Source organism: Maniola hyperantus, chromosome 6, assembly GCF_902806685.2.
Source record: "Maniola hyperantus chromosome 6, iAphHyp1.2, whole genome shotgun sequence".
Lineage (NCBI taxonomy): Eukaryota > Metazoa > Arthropoda > Insecta > Lepidoptera > Nymphalidae > Maniola > Maniola hyperantus.
The window spans coordinates 7836038-7855517 of NC_048541.1; the positions used below are offsets into that span (position 1 = coordinate 7836038).

The 19480-nt window shown below is 37.3% G+C and overlaps 1 protein-coding gene across 2 annotated transcripts in view; it reads right to left on the bottom strand.

Annotated features, from left to right (window-relative positions):
- Positions 1-19480, bottom strand: part of LOC117983359 (LIM domain only protein 3-like) — a 72669-nt gene that overhangs the window by 3317 nt on the left and 49872 nt on the right. The window contains exons 3-5 of one of the 2 annotated variants that reach the window (XM_069499416.1): positions 4970-5201; positions 2788-2913; positions 1545-1671 (exon numbers count right to left, since the gene is read on the bottom strand). In XM_069499416.1, the coding sequence (XP_069355517.1) occupies positions 1545-1671; positions 2788-2913; positions 4970-5201 (485 nt within the window). Of the gene's footprint in view, positions 1-1529; positions 1672-2787; positions 2914-4969; positions 5202-19480 lie in introns of both variants that reach the window. The other variant, XM_034969889.2, reaches the window with a different exon arrangement.

Below are 19480 nucleotides of genomic sequence, written 5' to 3' on the forward strand. Positions count from 1 at the left end.
AAAATATTCACGTAATTAGAGGCCGCGACAGCGCCAGCCGTTCATTAGCGTACGAAATATACGCCGGAAACTATATTCATAACCATTAACTATTACTGTGAGGAAAGTAGTATTTCTTTTTGAATCATAAATTAAAGGAAAATACATAGCGTCAATTATAGTTGTAATGCGTTTTATTTGACTGGATGTGTTTTTCTATATTATTAGATTGACGAATTTAGAAGCCATAAACCAAAACACAATTTGTTAGTAGGTTCACTTCAACACAGAACAAAAGCACGAACCAAGCGAGCACGGCAAATTTTTTTTATAATTATTTTATATCTATTAAAAAAAAGAGTTATTCAAGAACAAGTATATTTAAATCCATTTCAGAATAATTTCGTGATTTCGGGAGGGGGCTCCCGAAATCTCGAAATTATTCTGAAAAGCCCGTAGGAACTCTTTGATTTTCCGGGATCTCTGATACCTAGTACCTGGGGCTGGTTAAAAAGATGGGTAGATAGGGAGACCGCAGTTATAATATCAGTACCTACAGATTTTTTCGTAAATATGGCACTTTCGCGCTCGCTTCGCTCGCGCTTTCTTTTAGGAAGGTTCATGAACTCTTGTATGTATGTGTAAGTAACTTCATCCACATGGATTTGATTTTTCTTAAATCCTGTGGGAACTTAATAATAATATGGGCTGTGAAAAGATAACAGATGCTCATTTCCGTATCACTTTAAATTTTTCTGTGTTAAAATAAAAAATTGCGCTCGCTGCGCTCGCAATTCTGTTTATTCTTGTATTTTATGTTACTGTCCAATTGAAAACTAAAATTCGTCTAATCAGGTACTTACCCTGTCAAGTCGGGGCAAAAGTGCGTGTCTCATGAAAGGATTCGGTTAAGGCTCTGATAAATAAAATAAATAAGCTTTTTTTACACGACGTCGCCTAATATGAATATTCTTACTTTTACCGATATTAATAACGGTGTCTAGAACGTTAATTAATGTTTTGGTATTATTATCTTCACTTTTTAACGTTACTTTGGCAATGCTACAAAAAATATCGGTAATTCAGTGTAGGTAGGAATCTACTATTCTAGTAGGTATGTGTATTGTGTTTTGGATTAAAATAATAATAATAAATACACTTTATTTGCACAACCACAAGAAGGATTACATTAAAGAATAAAAAACACAGACAGAAGGAAGATACAAAAGGCGGCCTTATCGCTAATTAGCGATCTCTACCAGGCAACCTTAAAGATTGGAAAGTATAAGGAAAATTAGACTGCAGGTGGTGTGTAATATACTAATAAACATACATTCAAATAACTGATACATACTAATATACAAACCACTGATTTATGTATTAAATAATATGTATAATACCAATATACTAATAAAATAGACTAAAATATACTCTATAATCGTACTTAAGGAGAAACAAATATGATTGTCGTCTTCAATTTGTAAGATAATGATTCTTCACTGCTAAAATGCTGCTGCTTCTAAAATGCTTTCTTATTTAATAAAATATACCTGTAATCCACTAACTTGTCGTCTAATGTGCGCTAGTCCGCTGGGGTTGGCTGCCATACTGGCAAAAACCAGCCTCTCCTCGTAATCATACTCGCAGAGTATCTTGTTGTCGCACAGATAGAATCTGTCGCCCACACAGAACCTGCACAGATTTATATACCCCGTGTTATTCAGGAGCTGGGCATTAAACTAGAATAAGATTATAGAAATGTTTATAGCAGCCATATTTAATATCTAATTTACATATAATCTATTACTAAGCTGTGATTAGGGGTTTAGATGTCGTCGGCCTCGTATTCGTGGGGTCGGCGCGGCGGTTCAATCCCGGGCACGCATCTCTAAGTTTTCGGAGTTATGTGCGTTTTAAGCAATTAATATCACTTGCTTTAACGGTGAAGGAAAACACCGTGAAGAAACTTGCATGTCTGAGAGCCTGCCAATCCGCACTTGGCCAGCATGACCACCAGTGCTCAGTACTAGTAGAGTGCTAGCGATGCGGTGATGATGATGATGATGATAATCTATTACGATTGATACAGATCGCGCGGCGAGAGTTTGGCTTTGACCTTCGGGTGGAGGGGATTACTGCGCATGGGTACTGTCACGCACACAATACTTTTCCTTTTTTATGTACCAGGTTGGATATTTGAGTGGGTCAAAATTCATGTACAGTGGTAATAATGCTAGAAAATAATACGAAATAGATAAACTTCTTCATTTATTAAAACTATTGATAGTTATTTTACTTATATAAAATGTTTATTTCCTTTTAAAGTTTACAGAGACAGCGATGAAAATTCTAAATAATTGTTTTTTAATAAAATTATTTATTCCAAGATACATGTAAAATTGGTACATACAAACAAAAGAAAACTTAAAATAATTATTAAATACAAAAGTTAACATTAAAAAAAAGTCTTAGCAGCAGTGCTATTCAGATTCTTATATAATAAACAATTAACGAAAATAGCAATTCACTTGTGAACGTGATTGTACAAACAAAGGCAGGGAACGACTGGAGCAGTGGAGCGCCAATCAGAGCACCGCGTGCGCCTACACACCCGCCCCGCACCCCACTAATTGCCCGTTGATACCCAATTTCTGATTTCTGCGCAATAACGGTCAAAGCCAAGCTCTCGCCGCGCGTACTGTACTTGTTTGTATTTTCTAGTACAAGCACCTACGGAACACCGTAACTGCCTGTTAGCAAGAAGTGCAAGAACTTTTAAGTGCTCAGTAGTTGGAAATTGGAGTTCACCTGTGATTGCACTGTTGACAAGCGAAGCATTCTAAGTGGTAAACGAAACTCTTCGCTCGCATAACCATTTCGAAGGCGGGAATGACTTTGTTGCACGCCACACAGTTGCCCGTTGCGCCAAATAACCTGGTAAAAATTTAGGATTTTTATTTTTTAATTATAATATCGAAGTCCCACTCACGATTCAGATATTTATGACTAGAAGATAACACTCGCGACTTCGTCCGCGTGGATTTAGGTTATTAAAAATCCCGGGAGAACTCTTTGGTTTTCTGGGAGGAAAAGTAGCCTAGGTATGTATAGTCTGTCGCGGACTATACATAGGCTATTTTTGTCGGGGATCGGGGACGTAACGCCCCGCACACCCGCACAGGCCTCTCGCTAACCCAGTGCAGGCGAGTGAGCAGAGGCAGAGACCGCCTCATACCCCGATTGCTATCTCGACCTATCGCGTACTATACTTCCACGAGATGCAAGCTATCTTTGTACCAAGTCGATGATCTGTTGTCTTATGATTCTTTCCATAGGTTCCATCTATAGAAAAGGTAGGTACATAAAAAAAATTGGATGTTTGAGTCTCAAATGATGGAAATACCCAGCTCTATCACTTAGGATAGTTTGGGAAAAACAATTGAAATAGATGATTAGATTACGCACGGCTTTAGTCACAAACAATCTGCATATACAATGTATCATTACCCAATTTATCGTAGGTATGCAGTATAAAACAATTACTGTTAAATTAGCATTTCAGCTAACACTGTTAACAAGATATCATTTGATCACATTGCAGAAATGGCAATCATCGTAAAAAAATATTATTTACCGAACTATGATCAATCATTCCTTTGATATTAAATGATTAAAACTATTCTTGGTTGTCGACTAGGGTACAACGCCAAAAAAACGCAAAATTTTGTGGCGTTTTGCGATAGCTATTGAAAGATTACTTACGCAAAATACTAAACAGACATAATGCCAAAAAGGCAAAATGGCAAAATTAAAATGTTTGAAAATAGCAAACCCACAATATTTGTAGTTAAGCAAGTAAGTGTCCTTAAATTTTAAGAGCCCCCTTAAAATTTAGGATACTCCTATTAAATTGAATAGGTACTTTAATTTAATTTATAGTAGGTACTTTTGTTTGGTTTTTGATTTAGTTTTTGAATGCCAAATCTGGCATTTTGGTTTGGCATTTTGCGTATAATGTGCGCTTTGGCGTTACGCAATTTGGCATTTCACGTACCTATATATGGCATTATGCGGCATTCTGCGTACCGCATCCGATTTGCGTTTATGGCATTGTGCGTCTAAACGGACGACCGACCAATATTAGGTATTTCATGTCAATCAATTCACGAATTTAATCACTGTAGAGCGTTTCAAAAACCGCCGGTACCTTCATGTTTTATTGCATGTAAAATAAAACGCAACATGACGCATGTCAGGTAATTTTCGATTCAAAACATTTATCTTAAGTGCTACATCGACTGTTATTGGAAGTTAATGTAAACGCCACAGCTTACTGATAAATCTCCTTGTATGGATTACAAATGGCATCAGAAATTCAATACGAATCCTCGGTCCATAGAATTTGTAATCTATTGAATTCAGAGTGGTGTCAGGTTAAGATAGAAAAAGAACTAGTAAAAAATTGTGATCAGATTGTGACTGAGTGGTTTTTATATCGATCTTTTAAAATATACAATTTTAGTCAGTTTTCTTCGCGTTACATATCACATTACTAGGTTTTTCTGGTGACATCGTTGATTTAGTTTTTTTAAGAATCCCGTTGTGATTTCTCAAATTTCTTTCTATAATAAGTATAACAATTATCGTTATAAAGACGAACTATACATAGAACATAATACCTATTATGTTTCTAGAAAATGTGTCAATCAGTCACTTTCCAATCTTTTTATTTATCTACCTAATAGAAGATGATACCGGCGATTTTATCCACGTGAACTTAGGTTTAAAATAAACTCTTAGTTTATCCAAGATAAAAAATAACCTGTGTCTGTTTCCGGAATACAACCTATCGCTGTACAAAATTGGTTTAGTGGTTGACGCATATAAAGGTAACAGACAGATAGACATACTTTCGCAATTATAATAGATAATATTAGTATTCATGTAGATTTCCACCAACAAATTCACAATTAGTAGTTAAGGCACTTACCTAAGATAATCCCTTTTACAAAGCATTAGGTCTGCTTTATAATACAACTTGGAACCGACTTCGCCCAGTCGACAGTCGCAGCAACCGCACTTGAGACAGTCTTCGTGCCAGAATCGTTCCATCGCCTTGAGCAGGAACCGCTCTGTGATGACCTTCCCACACTGCGCGCACAGCCGGGTGCCCCCAGGGTTCGCCACGCCGCCGCTAAGTGCATACTTATCTTCCTGTTGACCTATGGACAAAAGGAATAATCTGTATATATAAAATTCAAAGTCCTGACTGACTGACTGACTTATAATATATGAACGCACAGCCTAAACCGCTGGTCCTATAGACTTGAAATTTGGAGAGTGTGTTCTTTGTAAAGAGTAGGTATCCACTAAGAAAGGATTTTTAGAAAATCCACCCTTAAGTTGGTTAAATGGGGGTTTGAAATTTATAGAGTCCTCGCGGTCAGTCGCGAACATAAATAAGCTAGTAAGCAATAAGCGTCTTAATGTGGCGGGAAAGTTGTCGAATACGGGACGAAACGCCGACTTTTCAACCAATTGCGTGCACCCGCGTCAACTGATCAATCAATCACATGCATCCGCAACAAAAATCATTTTTTTTTTCGTAGAATACTATCTACTACTTGACCAAATAAAATAAGTAGGTATACACGATTAAAAAACAACCTAATTTATACATTAATTTTCGATTTTAAACCCTTTATCAGATTCCTCTGATATGATAATCTGATTGCACTGGTCACGAATCGTGTAAGTTTTTAAACTATTCATAAAATCGAGTGCCAGACTCATATAAATATATTTCTTATTACCCATAATTTCATGGGATCGTGTTCTTCCTGGTCAAAAGCGACAAAATTTTATGCCAGAGGAATCACCCGAAGAACGCGATTCCGAAGAAACCCCCAGATGAAGAGGATATTCTGAAAAATTTACTTTACTCTCTACACTATTCTATCGTTTTAATAAAAGAGAAAAGAATTGTTTTCCTCTTATTAAAACGTGAGTCAAGGGATCTTTCAACTTAATTTATTATTAACAATCTTCTTTCCATGAATATAAAAAGACTAGTCCTGACTGATCTAGCAATGCTTGGAAGAAACTTGAAATTTTGATAGTAGGTTTCTTTTATGAAGTAGGTATATATACTGGGCACTCTCTAAGAAAGGATTTTTGGAAATTCAATGCCTAAGGGGTTAAATAAGGAATGAAAGTTTGCATTAAAGTCCGTAATTTTTTCATGTTTTTTCCACGAAAATTGGTATGTGAACTTACGGATAAAAATTAGGAAAAATATATTTTACGATTTTTGAAAATGCCATAGGATACAGTTTTGTATAAAAAAGACTTATCCATGAAAATTTGTAAGTATTTATTAAAATTGAAGATGTGTTTTTCAGGATTTTAGCAACTTCAATCCTTTCACCTGTGACGTTGTAAATTTTGAACTACTAATTAGCGTTTCGCTTTTAATTAAAATCTATTTTGTTCAAAGTATGTTGGTGCCACCTAGCATCAAGGTGCAGAACTACGCGTGGGTCGATGTTCAGAGTTCATTCGAGCCACAATAGATGGCGTTTGCTTCGTTGTCAATTGTCGTAAAAATAAAACAAAATAATTAAATAAAACCATAATATCATTTGTTTATTGTTAAGTCATTAACAAAACGGTTCTTATAATATATCCTTAGGTTCCGCAAATATTCAAAATGAATTGGCTTCATGATCAAACTAACTGAGAGCGGCCACACTCGGGTTGCGTCTGGCAACACCGATTGGTGAGATTTAGAATTTTCCTGGAGTCAACATGTGAAGACGAATTTTTTTTCGTTCCAGGAAAATCTCATTCTTTTTCGCCCATGGCTTCGCCTGGGAAAATACAATAGTTATAAATTTTAGTCATCCTAACGTATTTCAATGTTTCATCAATTATGGTGAGTGAAAAATCAAGTAATGTGGATTCGACAAAATGGCGGTTTGGTTAGAGAAAATCCTAATTTTATGATTTCATTCCAGTTCCAGTTATTTTATCTTCCCAAATAAATGAGGATAATGGGTTGTGGGTGGACTTCTGAAAACCATTGGTGGCCAGCAGTTCAATAGGTGAGTTGTGTTTGATCGGGAAAATTCCACGTGTCGAAATTTTCACACAGCACAAATTATAATCTTGTTTTTCTTTGTTACAGGGTTTACGTTTACGATTTACGTTTACGTTTTCGGTTTTCGTATTTATTTCTTTTGCACATTCACGTTGACAACTTAATTGCTATGGATAAGACTTGGTGAAAATCTTTGTAATGAAACATTTCGGTTGTGAAGAATCAAATAAATTGAGTTTTGGATCTTGGCCGATGCCGTCCAGCTACCTTGCAGTCTTCGCACCTACAAGTAAGCAAATGTTTGTATCCTGCAACAGTTTAGTGAACCTTCTTAGTGTATGTGTACAGTAAGAACCCTGTCTTTACTACTGAGCTTTTATTTTGAAACAATTTTATGAATTTTACTGTGTCATTGTCTATTCCATGCCAATGGCATCTTAAATTTAAAACATAGATTTTATGTACTATCTACCTAAGGCATTCTAATGTATCTTAAAAACAATTTTGCCTAACATCTAGCAAATTTCATTTATAACACCTCATATACATTACAAGGGAGTCGACGGCTAGCTTCTATTCTTTACTAGGTAGATAGATCAAGTAAAGTAAATTATTTTTTTTTTCCTCTAATCTTTGTAAGGTGGTAGATTATTCCGTATCCGGGTATATTTCCATTCCGCACAATTTATCACCCTTACAAATGGCGCCCGAACAGGGACCTGACGACTCTCAGGAAAAAACCAGTTTTACAGTTCCTGGTAGAGGGTTATTCAAATTTAAAGTCATGCCGTTTGGCCTATGCGGTGCACCAGCACGACAGCAGAGGTTAATGGACCAGTTATTTAATCAAAATTTTTGTAGTGATATTGAAAATGGAATAGTATTTTGTTATATAGATGATATTGTTATTTGTTCTGCTGATTTTGAAACCCATTTAATTTTATTAAACAGAGTTCTGGATAAACTAAAAATGGCTCAACTATCCATAAATTTTGATAAATGTAATTTTTTTCGAAACTCTTTGAAATATTTAGGGTATATAGTGGATGAATTTGGTTTACGCACAGATCCTGGAAAAGTTGCCGCAGTTTTGAACTTTCCGACCCCAAAAACTGCACAGGAGGTAAAGATTTTCCTAGGCACTTGTTCTTGGTACAGGCGCTTTATTAGGAATTTTTCAACCATCGCTGCACCACTCAATAGACTAACGAGTAAAGGAAAGAACGCACCTAAATTTGAGTGGAGCGAACAGGCAGAGGTAGCATTTAATACATTGAAGAATGCGTTGGTAACCGCACCTGTTCTTGCGGTACCGAATTTTGAAAAACCATTCAAAATACATTGTGATGCTTCTGCATATGGTGTTGGTGGTATGCTGACGCAAGAAACCGATGGTTGCGATCATCCCATTGCGTATGTCAGTAGGAGCCTAAATAAAAACGAAAGGAATTACAGCGCGACGGAACGCGAGGCTCTAGCTGTGATTTTTGCAGTGGAGAAATTTCAGGCTTATTTTGGTTCCAAGCCAGTCACAATTATCACAGACCATGCATCCCTAAAGTGGTTCTTAAATTTAGAAAATCCCTCAGGACGACTCGCCAGATGGGGTTGTAGATTATCACAGTATAATTTTGTTATCGAACATAGGAAGGGTTGTGATAATGTAGTTCCGGATACCTTGTCGAGACTCATACACGTAGATGTAGTTGGTGATCGTAATGATAACTCTAGTCAACAAGTTTTGGTAGATGACTGGTATGACAAAACATTTAATGGCTGTAAAATCAATCCAGCAAATTTTCCGAATTTTTGTATTTTGAACGATAAACTATATCGTTACAGTAAATGTAAATACCAGCTTCTCAGTGAGTTCGACTGGAAAGAGGTAGTCCACAAGAACGACATCCTTAGAATTATGCAACAAAACCATGCAGATGCAACTGCAGGTCATTTTGGTGTGTTCAAAACTCATCGCAGATTATCCCTCAGATATTTTTGGCGTGGTATGTATAAGGACGTGGTTGAGTACGTTAAGAATTGTGATACTTGCTCTGCGTATAAACACACGACATCAGCCACTCCAGGTCTGCTAGGGAAGCCTAAAGTCTGCGAGAGACCTTTTCAGGTCATTTCGGCTGATTTAGTCGGACCTTTGCCTAGGTCTAAATCAGGATTTACATTTCTTTTTGTGGTGACGTGTTGTTTTTCGAAATATACAATGTTGTTTCCGTTACGGCGTGCCACAGGTGCCGCTGTTGTTAAAGCGCTAGAGAATTTTGTATTTTTGAACCATAGTGTTCCAGAGACTGTGATTGTGGACAATGGGTCCCAATTTACAGGATCTGAATTCCGTAATCTCATTAAGCGTTATAATATTCCGAAATTACACTACACACCACTGTACACTCCGCAAGTTAACCTTGTTGAGAGGTACAATAAGGTTGTTATGACTGCTGTAGCCGCTTTTGTGAAAGATAACCACAGGTCCTGGGACGAAAACCTGTACAAGGTCCAGTTCGCCATAAACAGTGCGGTTAATGAATCCACTGGATTCTCCCCGTTCTTCCTTGTCCACGCTAGAGAACCGGTTTTAAATGGTTCCTTCTATAAGGACACGGATAAGGAGTACGAGGCCGGAATTCCAAGGGAGGAATACGCAGGAAAGTTTGGATCTTTGGAGGACATATTTGGTCAGGTTAGGAGAAATTTGTTTCAGGCTCATGCAGAGTATGCAACGCATTACAACTTAAGGCGTAGGTCTGCAAGCTATTCTGTTGGGGACATAGTGTGGAAAAAGACCTATCCACAAAGCGACGCTACAAATTTTTTCGCAGCTAAGCTGGCACCTAAGTATGAAAAGTGCAGGGTTGTCAAGGTTTTGTCACCTTTGGTTTATGAACTAGTTAGAGTAGCTGACAACCACCCAATAGGCACTTGGCATATTAAGGATATTAAGAAGTAGATATTTGCCATTACTTAGTTTGGTCTAAACTGTTTGAATATTTAAGTTATCAATATTCAATTAGGAATTTGAATGAGTGTAGTGATGTTCTGAGTTAACAGTTACATTACCATGGTTCAGTTGAGGAGGAATGTAGTGGATGTATGTAGGGATGAATATGTGATGATTGGAATGCTTGTGGTAGACCAACCGGTTGAGAAAGTAAAAATGCAAATATCGTACTTTGGGGATAACGAAAAGGGGGGGTTTTGTGTCTTGTTTTCGTTTTCCTTCTAGATAATGGATCATTTCTGTTATTTTTCCGATTCTGTTCCGAGATCTATTTTCTAGGAGAGTTATTTCGTTTTTTTTTCTCATATTCCGATTTTGATTCGGTTTTATTTTTCCGAATGGGATAGAGAACGGTTGCCATATCAGATGGACCCGTTCACAACCAGATTTTCCGTATTTGTTGAGTAACAAATATTACGATGGTAGTTTAAAAGAGTGAACCACCGTAGGCCTAGACGCATTCTATCAGTCAGCTGAAGAATGATGCCAAGATGTTTCCACTCAAGTGTCTTAGACACCATGAAGTTTTTTTGTATATATTCTTTTTAGAAGTTAGGGTTGTGTAGTTAAGTATAATGTATAAAACCTTACACTGTTTTCAGTATATTTATTTTGTTAGACAATTTTCCTTGTTAGTAGTAGATGTGCGTTCACGCGTAACTTCTGTGTTTTTTTGTTTGTTTGTTTCAGGCAAATTGTTAGTAGTTGTTGGATGACGCTGAGGGCAGCGTGGTTCAACCTGTTGAACCTTTTCGTAGGAGGGGAAGTATTGTGACGTTGTAAATTTTGAACTACTAATTAGCGTTTCGCTTTTAATTAAAATCTATTTTGTTCAAAGTATGTTGGTGCCACCTAGCATCAAGGTGCAGAACTACGCGTGGGTCGATGTTCAGAGTTCATTCGAGCCACAATAGATGGCGTTTGCTTCGTTGTCAATTGTCGTAAAAATAAAACAAAATAATTAAATAAAACCATAATATCATTTGTTTATTGTTAAGTCATTAACAAAACGGTTCTTATAATATATCCTTAGGTTCCGCAAATATTCAAAATGAATTGGCTTCATGATCAAACTAACTGAGAGCGGCCACACTCGGGTTGCGTCTGGCAACACCGATTGGTGAGATTTAGAATTTTCCTGGAGTCAACATGTGAAGACGAATTTTTTTTCGTTCCAGGAAAATCTCATTCTTTTTCGCCCATGGCTTCGCCTGGGAAAATACAATAGTTATAAATTTTAGTCATCCTAACGTATTTCAATGTTTCATCAATTATGGTGAGTGAAAAATCAAGTAATGTGGATTCGACAAAATGGCGGTTTGGTTAGAGAAAATCCTAATTTTATGATTTCATTCCAGTTCCAGTTATTTTATCTTCCCAAATAAATGAGGATAATGGGTTGTGGGTGGACTTCTGAAAACCATTGGTGGCCAGGAGTTCAATAGGTGAGTTGTGTTTGATCGGGAAAATTCCACGTGTCGAAATTTTCACACAGCACAAATTATAATCTTGTTTTTCTTTGTTACAGGGTTTACGTTTACGATTTACGTTTACGTTTTCGGTTTTCGTATTTATTTCTTTTGCACATTCACGTTGACAACTTAATTGCTATGGATAAGACTTGGTGAAAATCTTTGTAATGAAACATTTCGGTTGTGAAGAATCAAATAAATTGAGTTTTGGATCTTGGCCGATGCCGTCCAGCTACCTTGCAGTCTTCGCACCTACAAGTAAGCAAATGTTTGTATCCTGCAACAGTTTAGTGAACCTTCTTAGTGTATGTGTACAGTAAGAACCCTGTCTTTACTACTGAGCTTTTATTTTGAAACAATTTTATGAATTTTACTGTGTCATTGTCTATTCCATGCCAATGGCATCTTAAATTTAAAACATAGATTTTATGTACTATCTACCTAAGGCATTCTAATGTATCTAAATTAAGTCTTGGCATTAAGCTAGAATAACTAAGCAAGTATTAGCCAGCCCTATGTATTAAGCGACCCCGGTAAAAGTTACATTAAAAACAATTTTGCCTAACATCTAGCAAATTTCATTTATAACACCTCATATACATTACAAGGGAGTCGACGGCTAGCTTCTATTCTTTACTAGGTAGATAGATCAAGTAAAGTAAATTATTTTTTTTTCCTCTAATCTTTGTAAGGTGGTAGATTATTCCGTATCCGGGTATATTTCCATTCCGCACAATTTATCACCCTTACACACCGACTTACAAAAAATCTACAAGCAAAGCTGGGGCGGGTCAGCTAGTATTCAATAAAGGAAGATAACAAGAGGTAGTCTTTAAAAATTGAAAGCCTGTTACAATAGAGTATTATTAATTAATGCGCTTATACAAGAATTAATCCCATGCCAACGTGGGCGGCGCTCCCCGCGGCTTGCTAATTGCGCCTTGCAACGCCCGGGGCGTACGTCATCTTTATTATTTTATTATTAACGAGCTCCCATTAATATAGTCCAATTAAGTTTATTGTCACGACGTCGGCTCCAATGAGCGGGATGCGAGATGTATCGGTGCGATGCGATGCGCAAGTGATCGATCTCGATGAGTTATGTCCACCTAGTTACCCCTTCAATTGGATCCTTGATTGGTTTGACGTACACCATTATTATGTGAGCGGCGTGCCATCATAATGAAACTGATTGCCTCCTAACGACCTATTTACTTTTCATGTTTAGTTTCTATAGCACGTTTTGTTAATAACCAAACAGACTACACACGAAATGTTTGTTATTTATTACGCGACTGCCCAAAAAAAGGAGTGTAATGTTTTTAGGGTTCACTTTGTATGTATGTATATTCTTGTGAGTTTTTTAATGTCACCATAACTTCTTAATGATTGGACGATAATTATGTTGATTCCTAGAAGCTTGATACTATCGGTTATCGGAACGGGTATATAATATTTCGGAAAGTCGGAGTGAGCAGGAATGAACTCCGTTTCGCAATTAACTTGACTTGTGATCAGTAGGTTTGTGTTGAAACGATGACTAATATAACTTTGATGTTATAAGGATTAGTAAGTAATCTACTTATTGAACTGGCTTTTTGTATATTTTCATTTTTAACCGACTTAAAAAAGGAGGTGGTTCTCAATTCGGTCCGTATTTTTTAAATGTATGTACAGTACACCGATTTTTTCGAGGTTTCTGGACCGATTTGCAATTTTTTTTAAATTAACAGGGGCTGTTGCCGTGGTGTTCCCATAAAAATTTCTTGATCCAACTCTTCAATCCTGATGCTGCAGGGTTACTGCCCGCCTAAGGTATCAAGATTCAGAAAGTGTTTATAGTGAATTGATATTGTAGGTACCCAGCAACGACTTTATGCTTGAAATCCAAGTCCCAACTCCTCAACTCTGATGATGTAGGGTACAAAACTCCTAAACTATAGTGATTCAGGAACTGCGGATGATGCAATATAATTTTTGGTGCCAAGCATAGAGTATACGATTGAACTTCAGATCCCAACTCCTCAATCCTTATGCTGCAAGGCACTGAACTCTTAAGCCGTGGGGATTCGGGAATTTCTGATGGTGAATAGATACATATTTTAGGTATCAAGCAACGGCTTCATGATTATACTCTAAGTCCGAACTCCTCAAACCTGATGATGCATGGTATAGCACTCCTAAACTATAGAGATTCAGGAGCTGTTCCTGGTGAAATAATATTGTAAATGCCGAGCATATACATTGTTGTTAAATTCCAAGTACCAACTCTTCAATCCTGATGCTGCAAGGTGCAAGGAACTCTTAAGCCGTGTGGATTTCGAAAGTTTTGCTGGTGAATTGATATTTTAGGTACCTTGCAATGACTATACTTACACTAAAAAGCTTTAAATAAAATATATAAAAAATTGACTTTTTTGACGGTTTTGGAAGTCGGTTAGAAGTTAAAAGTATTAATTATTTTTATGGTATTAACTGTGGAATCAACTCCCATCGGTGTTCTCACTAGATTACAATATGGGGCGGACCAACAAATTCCTGAAATGCCGGCAACGCATCGGCAGTTCCTCTGGTGCTGCAAATGTTCATGGGCGGCGATAATCACTTAACATCAGGTGACCCACCTGCTCGTTTGCTCGCTATCTCTATTTAAAAAAACTGTATACAATCATTACTTGTTTTGTAATGAAATACTTTATCGAAACCAGCCAGTTAACCGATAGCTACAATGATTGTGCCGTACATTATGCGTTGTCAAGATACAAGATCATCAAGAGTTATTAAATTAGCATTTAGCTAATAAGGTAATAGGAAATAAGGAAAATACTAAGGAGTTGCAGAGATTGAAAGAAAAATAGATTTTACACTTAGAACATAATTTCTGCTCCAATTATTTGCACCATAATGGGAGCAATGTTACAGAGTAGCACTTTTTAAGGATCCGCAGCAAAATAAGGTACCTACCTTTATAGTTTCATCCAGTCTCTCTATCAATCTGTCTGTCTGTCAATCATCATCATCATCATCATGATCAACCAATAGACGTGCACTGCTGGACATAAGTCTCTTGTAGGAACTTCCACACGCCACGGTCTTGCGCCGCCTGAATCCAGCGGCTCCCTGCGACTCGTCTGATGTCGTCCACCTAGTAGGGGTCTTCCAACGCTGCGTCTTCCGGTGCGAGGTCGTCATTCCAGCACCTTGGGCCCCCAACGTCTATCGCTGTCCCTTGCCCATTGCAACTTGTTACAAGAGAGTATTATTGTCGTTTACTCTAGTTCTCCTACGGATCTCTGATTTGATGACGTAGAGAAACTCCAAGCATAGCTCTCTCCATCGCCTGCTGAGTGACTCTGAGCTTCCTTATGAGGCCCATAAGAAAGCTCCTAGGTACTCCTATTGACAGTCCTCCTAGGTAGCTCCTATTTTAAAAATAAACTACAAGAGCTGCAAAGTTCACAAGAATAGTTTATAAAAGCCCTTCTACCGCTACACAGAAGAGTATTTCAATACTGAAAAAATAAATTTTCCCTGAAATTAAGTAAAATAAAATTAAAAAAATTTAACACCTCGAGCTTATCACCTTGCTAAATAGGCCTGTATTTTCCACTTATAATGAGTGCTAAAGTTATTAGCAACTACCAACCATACTACTCTGTTAGTTTATGGTTCCGAACCCTACCTTATGCATGTGCGAACGCGCACTTGGCCAGTTTTGATGTGAAATGTGCGTGCGCGCATCATAATGACGTCAGCATGAGTGCACGCCACGGTCATGTCTGGCGGAATTAATTGGAACAATTATATGGGAGAAAACAATCGAGCCTGCTCGTTGATGAATGCCATAATGAATCGCGTATTACGGACCATTATCTGTTAGTGTGTAGCGAAACAGAATGTACCTATTATGTGCTCACGTTCCTCGGCTAACTAAATTAATCATTGCGCTGTTGTTTCAAGCTAATTAACCATTAACAAGGTATTGCAATTAAAGTAAAATGGTTTTAGTGTTGCGACGTGTTGTTAGGTATTTGCAATTAATTTAGGTATACCTACCTTATATGGGTGTTTTTGCTTAAACGGCGAAGGAAAACATCGTGAGGAAACCTGCATACCTGAGAGAGTTTTCCCTAATTTTCTCAAAGATGTTTAAAATCTGCCAATCCGCACTTGGCCAGCGTGGCAGACTATCGCTATGTCTATTATGAGATGGCACCCATGTCGATGGGTGATGATGATAGGTATTTTCAGTGGAAATTCTATTCCTAAATTGAAAAGAATGTACCTAGATTTTTTTTTACAAAATTCAACATAGATTTTAATGTTTTGTGTTTTAAATTATGACGACTAGCTGACACGCCCCGGCATTGCCGAGGTAAAATATCTCAATATCATCTTGTAGGTATGTCCTTTCTAAGATCCCGCTATACAATGACGTTCCCTAATCTGATAGCCAGATAAAAGGTGTTATTTTACGAATCAAAGTAAATAAACCATCATGCCTTGAAATGGATGCCTAATGAAATCAGTTTTTAAGGCTAAGTACCCTATGGCAGTTTTATAAAACCTAATATCCCTATCAGTGTCGACGAGTGTCTTCGTACCATGCAGTTAATAAAGTCACCTTATCTATGTAATACCTACAACTTTTGTAAAGCTAGTTAATTTGTTAGCCACCTAGTTATATTCAAAGCAGAAAGTTGCAAGTTGTTTTTATGCTAATAAAAAACTGATTGGTATAGGTTATTCACAAGCATGAGAGATTCCGTATTTTTCCAAGGAATGCCTCGTGGATCGCGGTTGGCAGCTTGTTATGCACTTATGCCCATTTCAGGCCGAGCATCATGTTAATGTTGTAATTACGGGCGTGTTCTAGCTAGCGATTAAAGAAAATAATGGGCGCTTGCCCTTATTTATACAAGCTATACATTGTTGGTACAGTACGCGGCGGAAAATAATGTACATCGACCTTTAGAAAGTGATAGTGGTTTTGTAGAGCATTGTCTCTAGTCACCGAGAAAACGTCACATGGGTATGAGTGACAAAGACAACGCTCTCCAAAGCCGATATCTCATTCTAAAGGAAGTACATTTATTTTCTGCCGCGTACTGTAGCAAAGTGTAAATATTGCCATTTACAGTTTTTTATTATTATTACCTTTTACTACGTGAGAACTTTATTAATAAGTAAATACAAGTATGGAAACAATCTTCATAAATGTCAAGGGACCACAGTAAATATATCCGAGCAAGTTGCCGATCAGTTTAGGTGCGGTTTATGTTATAATAACAAATCAACAGTCTATAAAAACCTGATACCTAAGCAGAGTAATAATAGGTTATCCGTAATCGAATAATCCATTGCGTTGCGTGGATGAAGGCTCCTTAGCGGTTTGTCTCGTTGTAGGTAGGTACCTACACGATTACTCTAAGATGAAATGAATATGAACCAGGAAAAAGGTCAAAAGTAATTTATTTTGGCGCGAGAGAAATATAAAGAACGCGGTCACATATTAAGGTTATTTTGGCTTCGATGATAATGTTGTCTCGAATGACCCAAACAACCATATTATTATTATACTTACCTACTTAAGTAATTGTTGTTCAATGAACCAAAAGCTTAATTTGCTGTAATCCGCTGAAACAAGTCGAATTTGTATCAGTCTGTCGAGTCGAATGTGTGTGTTGCCTGGTGGCTGCTTCTTCCTGCATGTTTAGCAGTGGGAGGGCGGGCGGTGCATTTCGCATGCTGCATGTTGCACCATACAGATTCGACTTGTTTCAGCGGATTACAGCAAATTAAGCTTTTGGTTCATTGTATATCATGGACTTCCGCAAAGTAACGCCTGCTTCTATGCAATAATTGTTGTACAATTTAAGATTTATAGTTGTTTTTACACAAATGTAGGCTATTGGGTGTATTTATTACATAACTAGCTTTTTGCCACGATTTAGTCGATTTTATATCATCGCTCACCTTATCAGTTTTACCGACGCTTCACATGTGCATCAAAAATTGCATTGCATGCGCTTCTTACTACTATAATATATTGCAACAGTGGTAGGTTCCTTTATCAGTACTCTTATTATAAATGCAAAAGTGTGTTTGTTTATTGGATTGTTGGTTTGTCCTTCAATCACGTCGCAACAGTGCAACGGATTGACGTGATTTTTTGCATGGGTATACCTAGATAAAGACCTGGAGAGTGACATAGGCTAATGTTTATCTCGGAAAATCAAAGAGTTCCCACGGGATTTAAAAAAAAACCTAATACCACGCGGACGAAGTCACGGGCTTCAGCTACCTAGTAATGTAATAAAAACTAAGTATGCTTGTTTGATTCAATTAACAGGATAAACAAGCGAATAGAGCCATAGAACGTGCAACAGTGCGTGTCTCCGTTCCGTACGGCATTCCTCGTATTCAATTAAATACCAGGTTATTGTAATGAACCCGCATCACGACTGCATCATTCCGTGCAATTTACAATCGTTCACTGCGTTTCGCAATTAACGTGGCCTTCCCGTACGCCGTAACGTGATGAATAGTCAATCTGTTACGTGGATATATACCTTCATCTAGTGTGATTTGAATCAGAAACTTTAATAGGTTGATGTTCTATCCATGACATCGTTTATCAATAGACTAGAGCGAGCTTCGTTCGAGTGGAATTTTGTAAATCGACGAGGGGCCGGAATTTCTCAATATCCTCAAATTCTTCATTCATTTTTAACCGAAAGCACAAATACAAATTTTTAATTGAAATCACTAGTAAAATGACGGGTTTTCATACAAACATTCATCCCGTAGCTATACAATCGCCTTGCGAGTTCGAAAACCTGATAAAAAAATTAAAAACACCGGCCAAGTGCGAGCTAGGCTCGCGCAACGAGCGTTCCGTACTACAGTCGTATTTTTTCGACATTTTGCACGATAATTCAAAAAGTATGATGCATAAAAATAAGTAAAAATCTGTTTAAGAATGCACAGATGAAGACCTTTCATATGATACCCTACTTGATATAGTTATCTTACTTTGAAAATTGAAAACACTAATTATTAGTTCATGACCACAATTTAATTTTTTTTGTGTGATGTAACCACGAATTCATTGTTTTCAAAATTTTCCCCGAACGTCTGCTATAAGATCTACCTATCTGCCAAATTGCATGACTCTAGGTCAACGGGAAATACCCTGTAGGTTTCTTGACAGACCGACAGACAGACAGACAGACATACAGACAGACAATAACGGGACCCTAAAAAATCAAAATACTAAGTTTCATAAACAAACTGTCTTGAAAAATGACGGACTTTGTGAAATGTGGAATTTTCATGTTATTCAATTTTATTCCGGGAAACAGTAATATGGTTCATATAGGTCTTAGGAGGTTTGAAAAATTAAATTCACGCATCGAAGTCGCAGTATAAGATCGTAGTGAATAAGAGCTTAGGTACGAGTACGACGATCAACGGACAGACCTACGAACATCGACAAGTAATGCAATAAAACGGATTTACTGACACAATTAGTGCGGTTGCAGCTATTCCGAATGCTTTATGGTTTATTTAGTTTCACTTGTCGGTCAGTCATTAAACAATGGGGCTGATTGCGTTGTTGCGATATCCATTATGCGGGCGTAATTAGATTTAACCAAATGCGGGTTCGCCTCATAATGAATGTAACAAAATTGGTCAAGTGGGAGACGGCTGCGCACCTAAATGGGTTCATCGTATAAAACACTTGACTAATTAAATTGAACATTTATTTTGAACTAGCTTATGCTCGCGACTTCGTCCGCGTGGACTACTTACACAAATTTTGAATCCGTGTCTTACCCTTTTCGGGATTGAATTTTAAAAAATCCTTAGCGGATGTCTTAGTCATAATAGCTATCTGCATGCCAAATTTAGCCC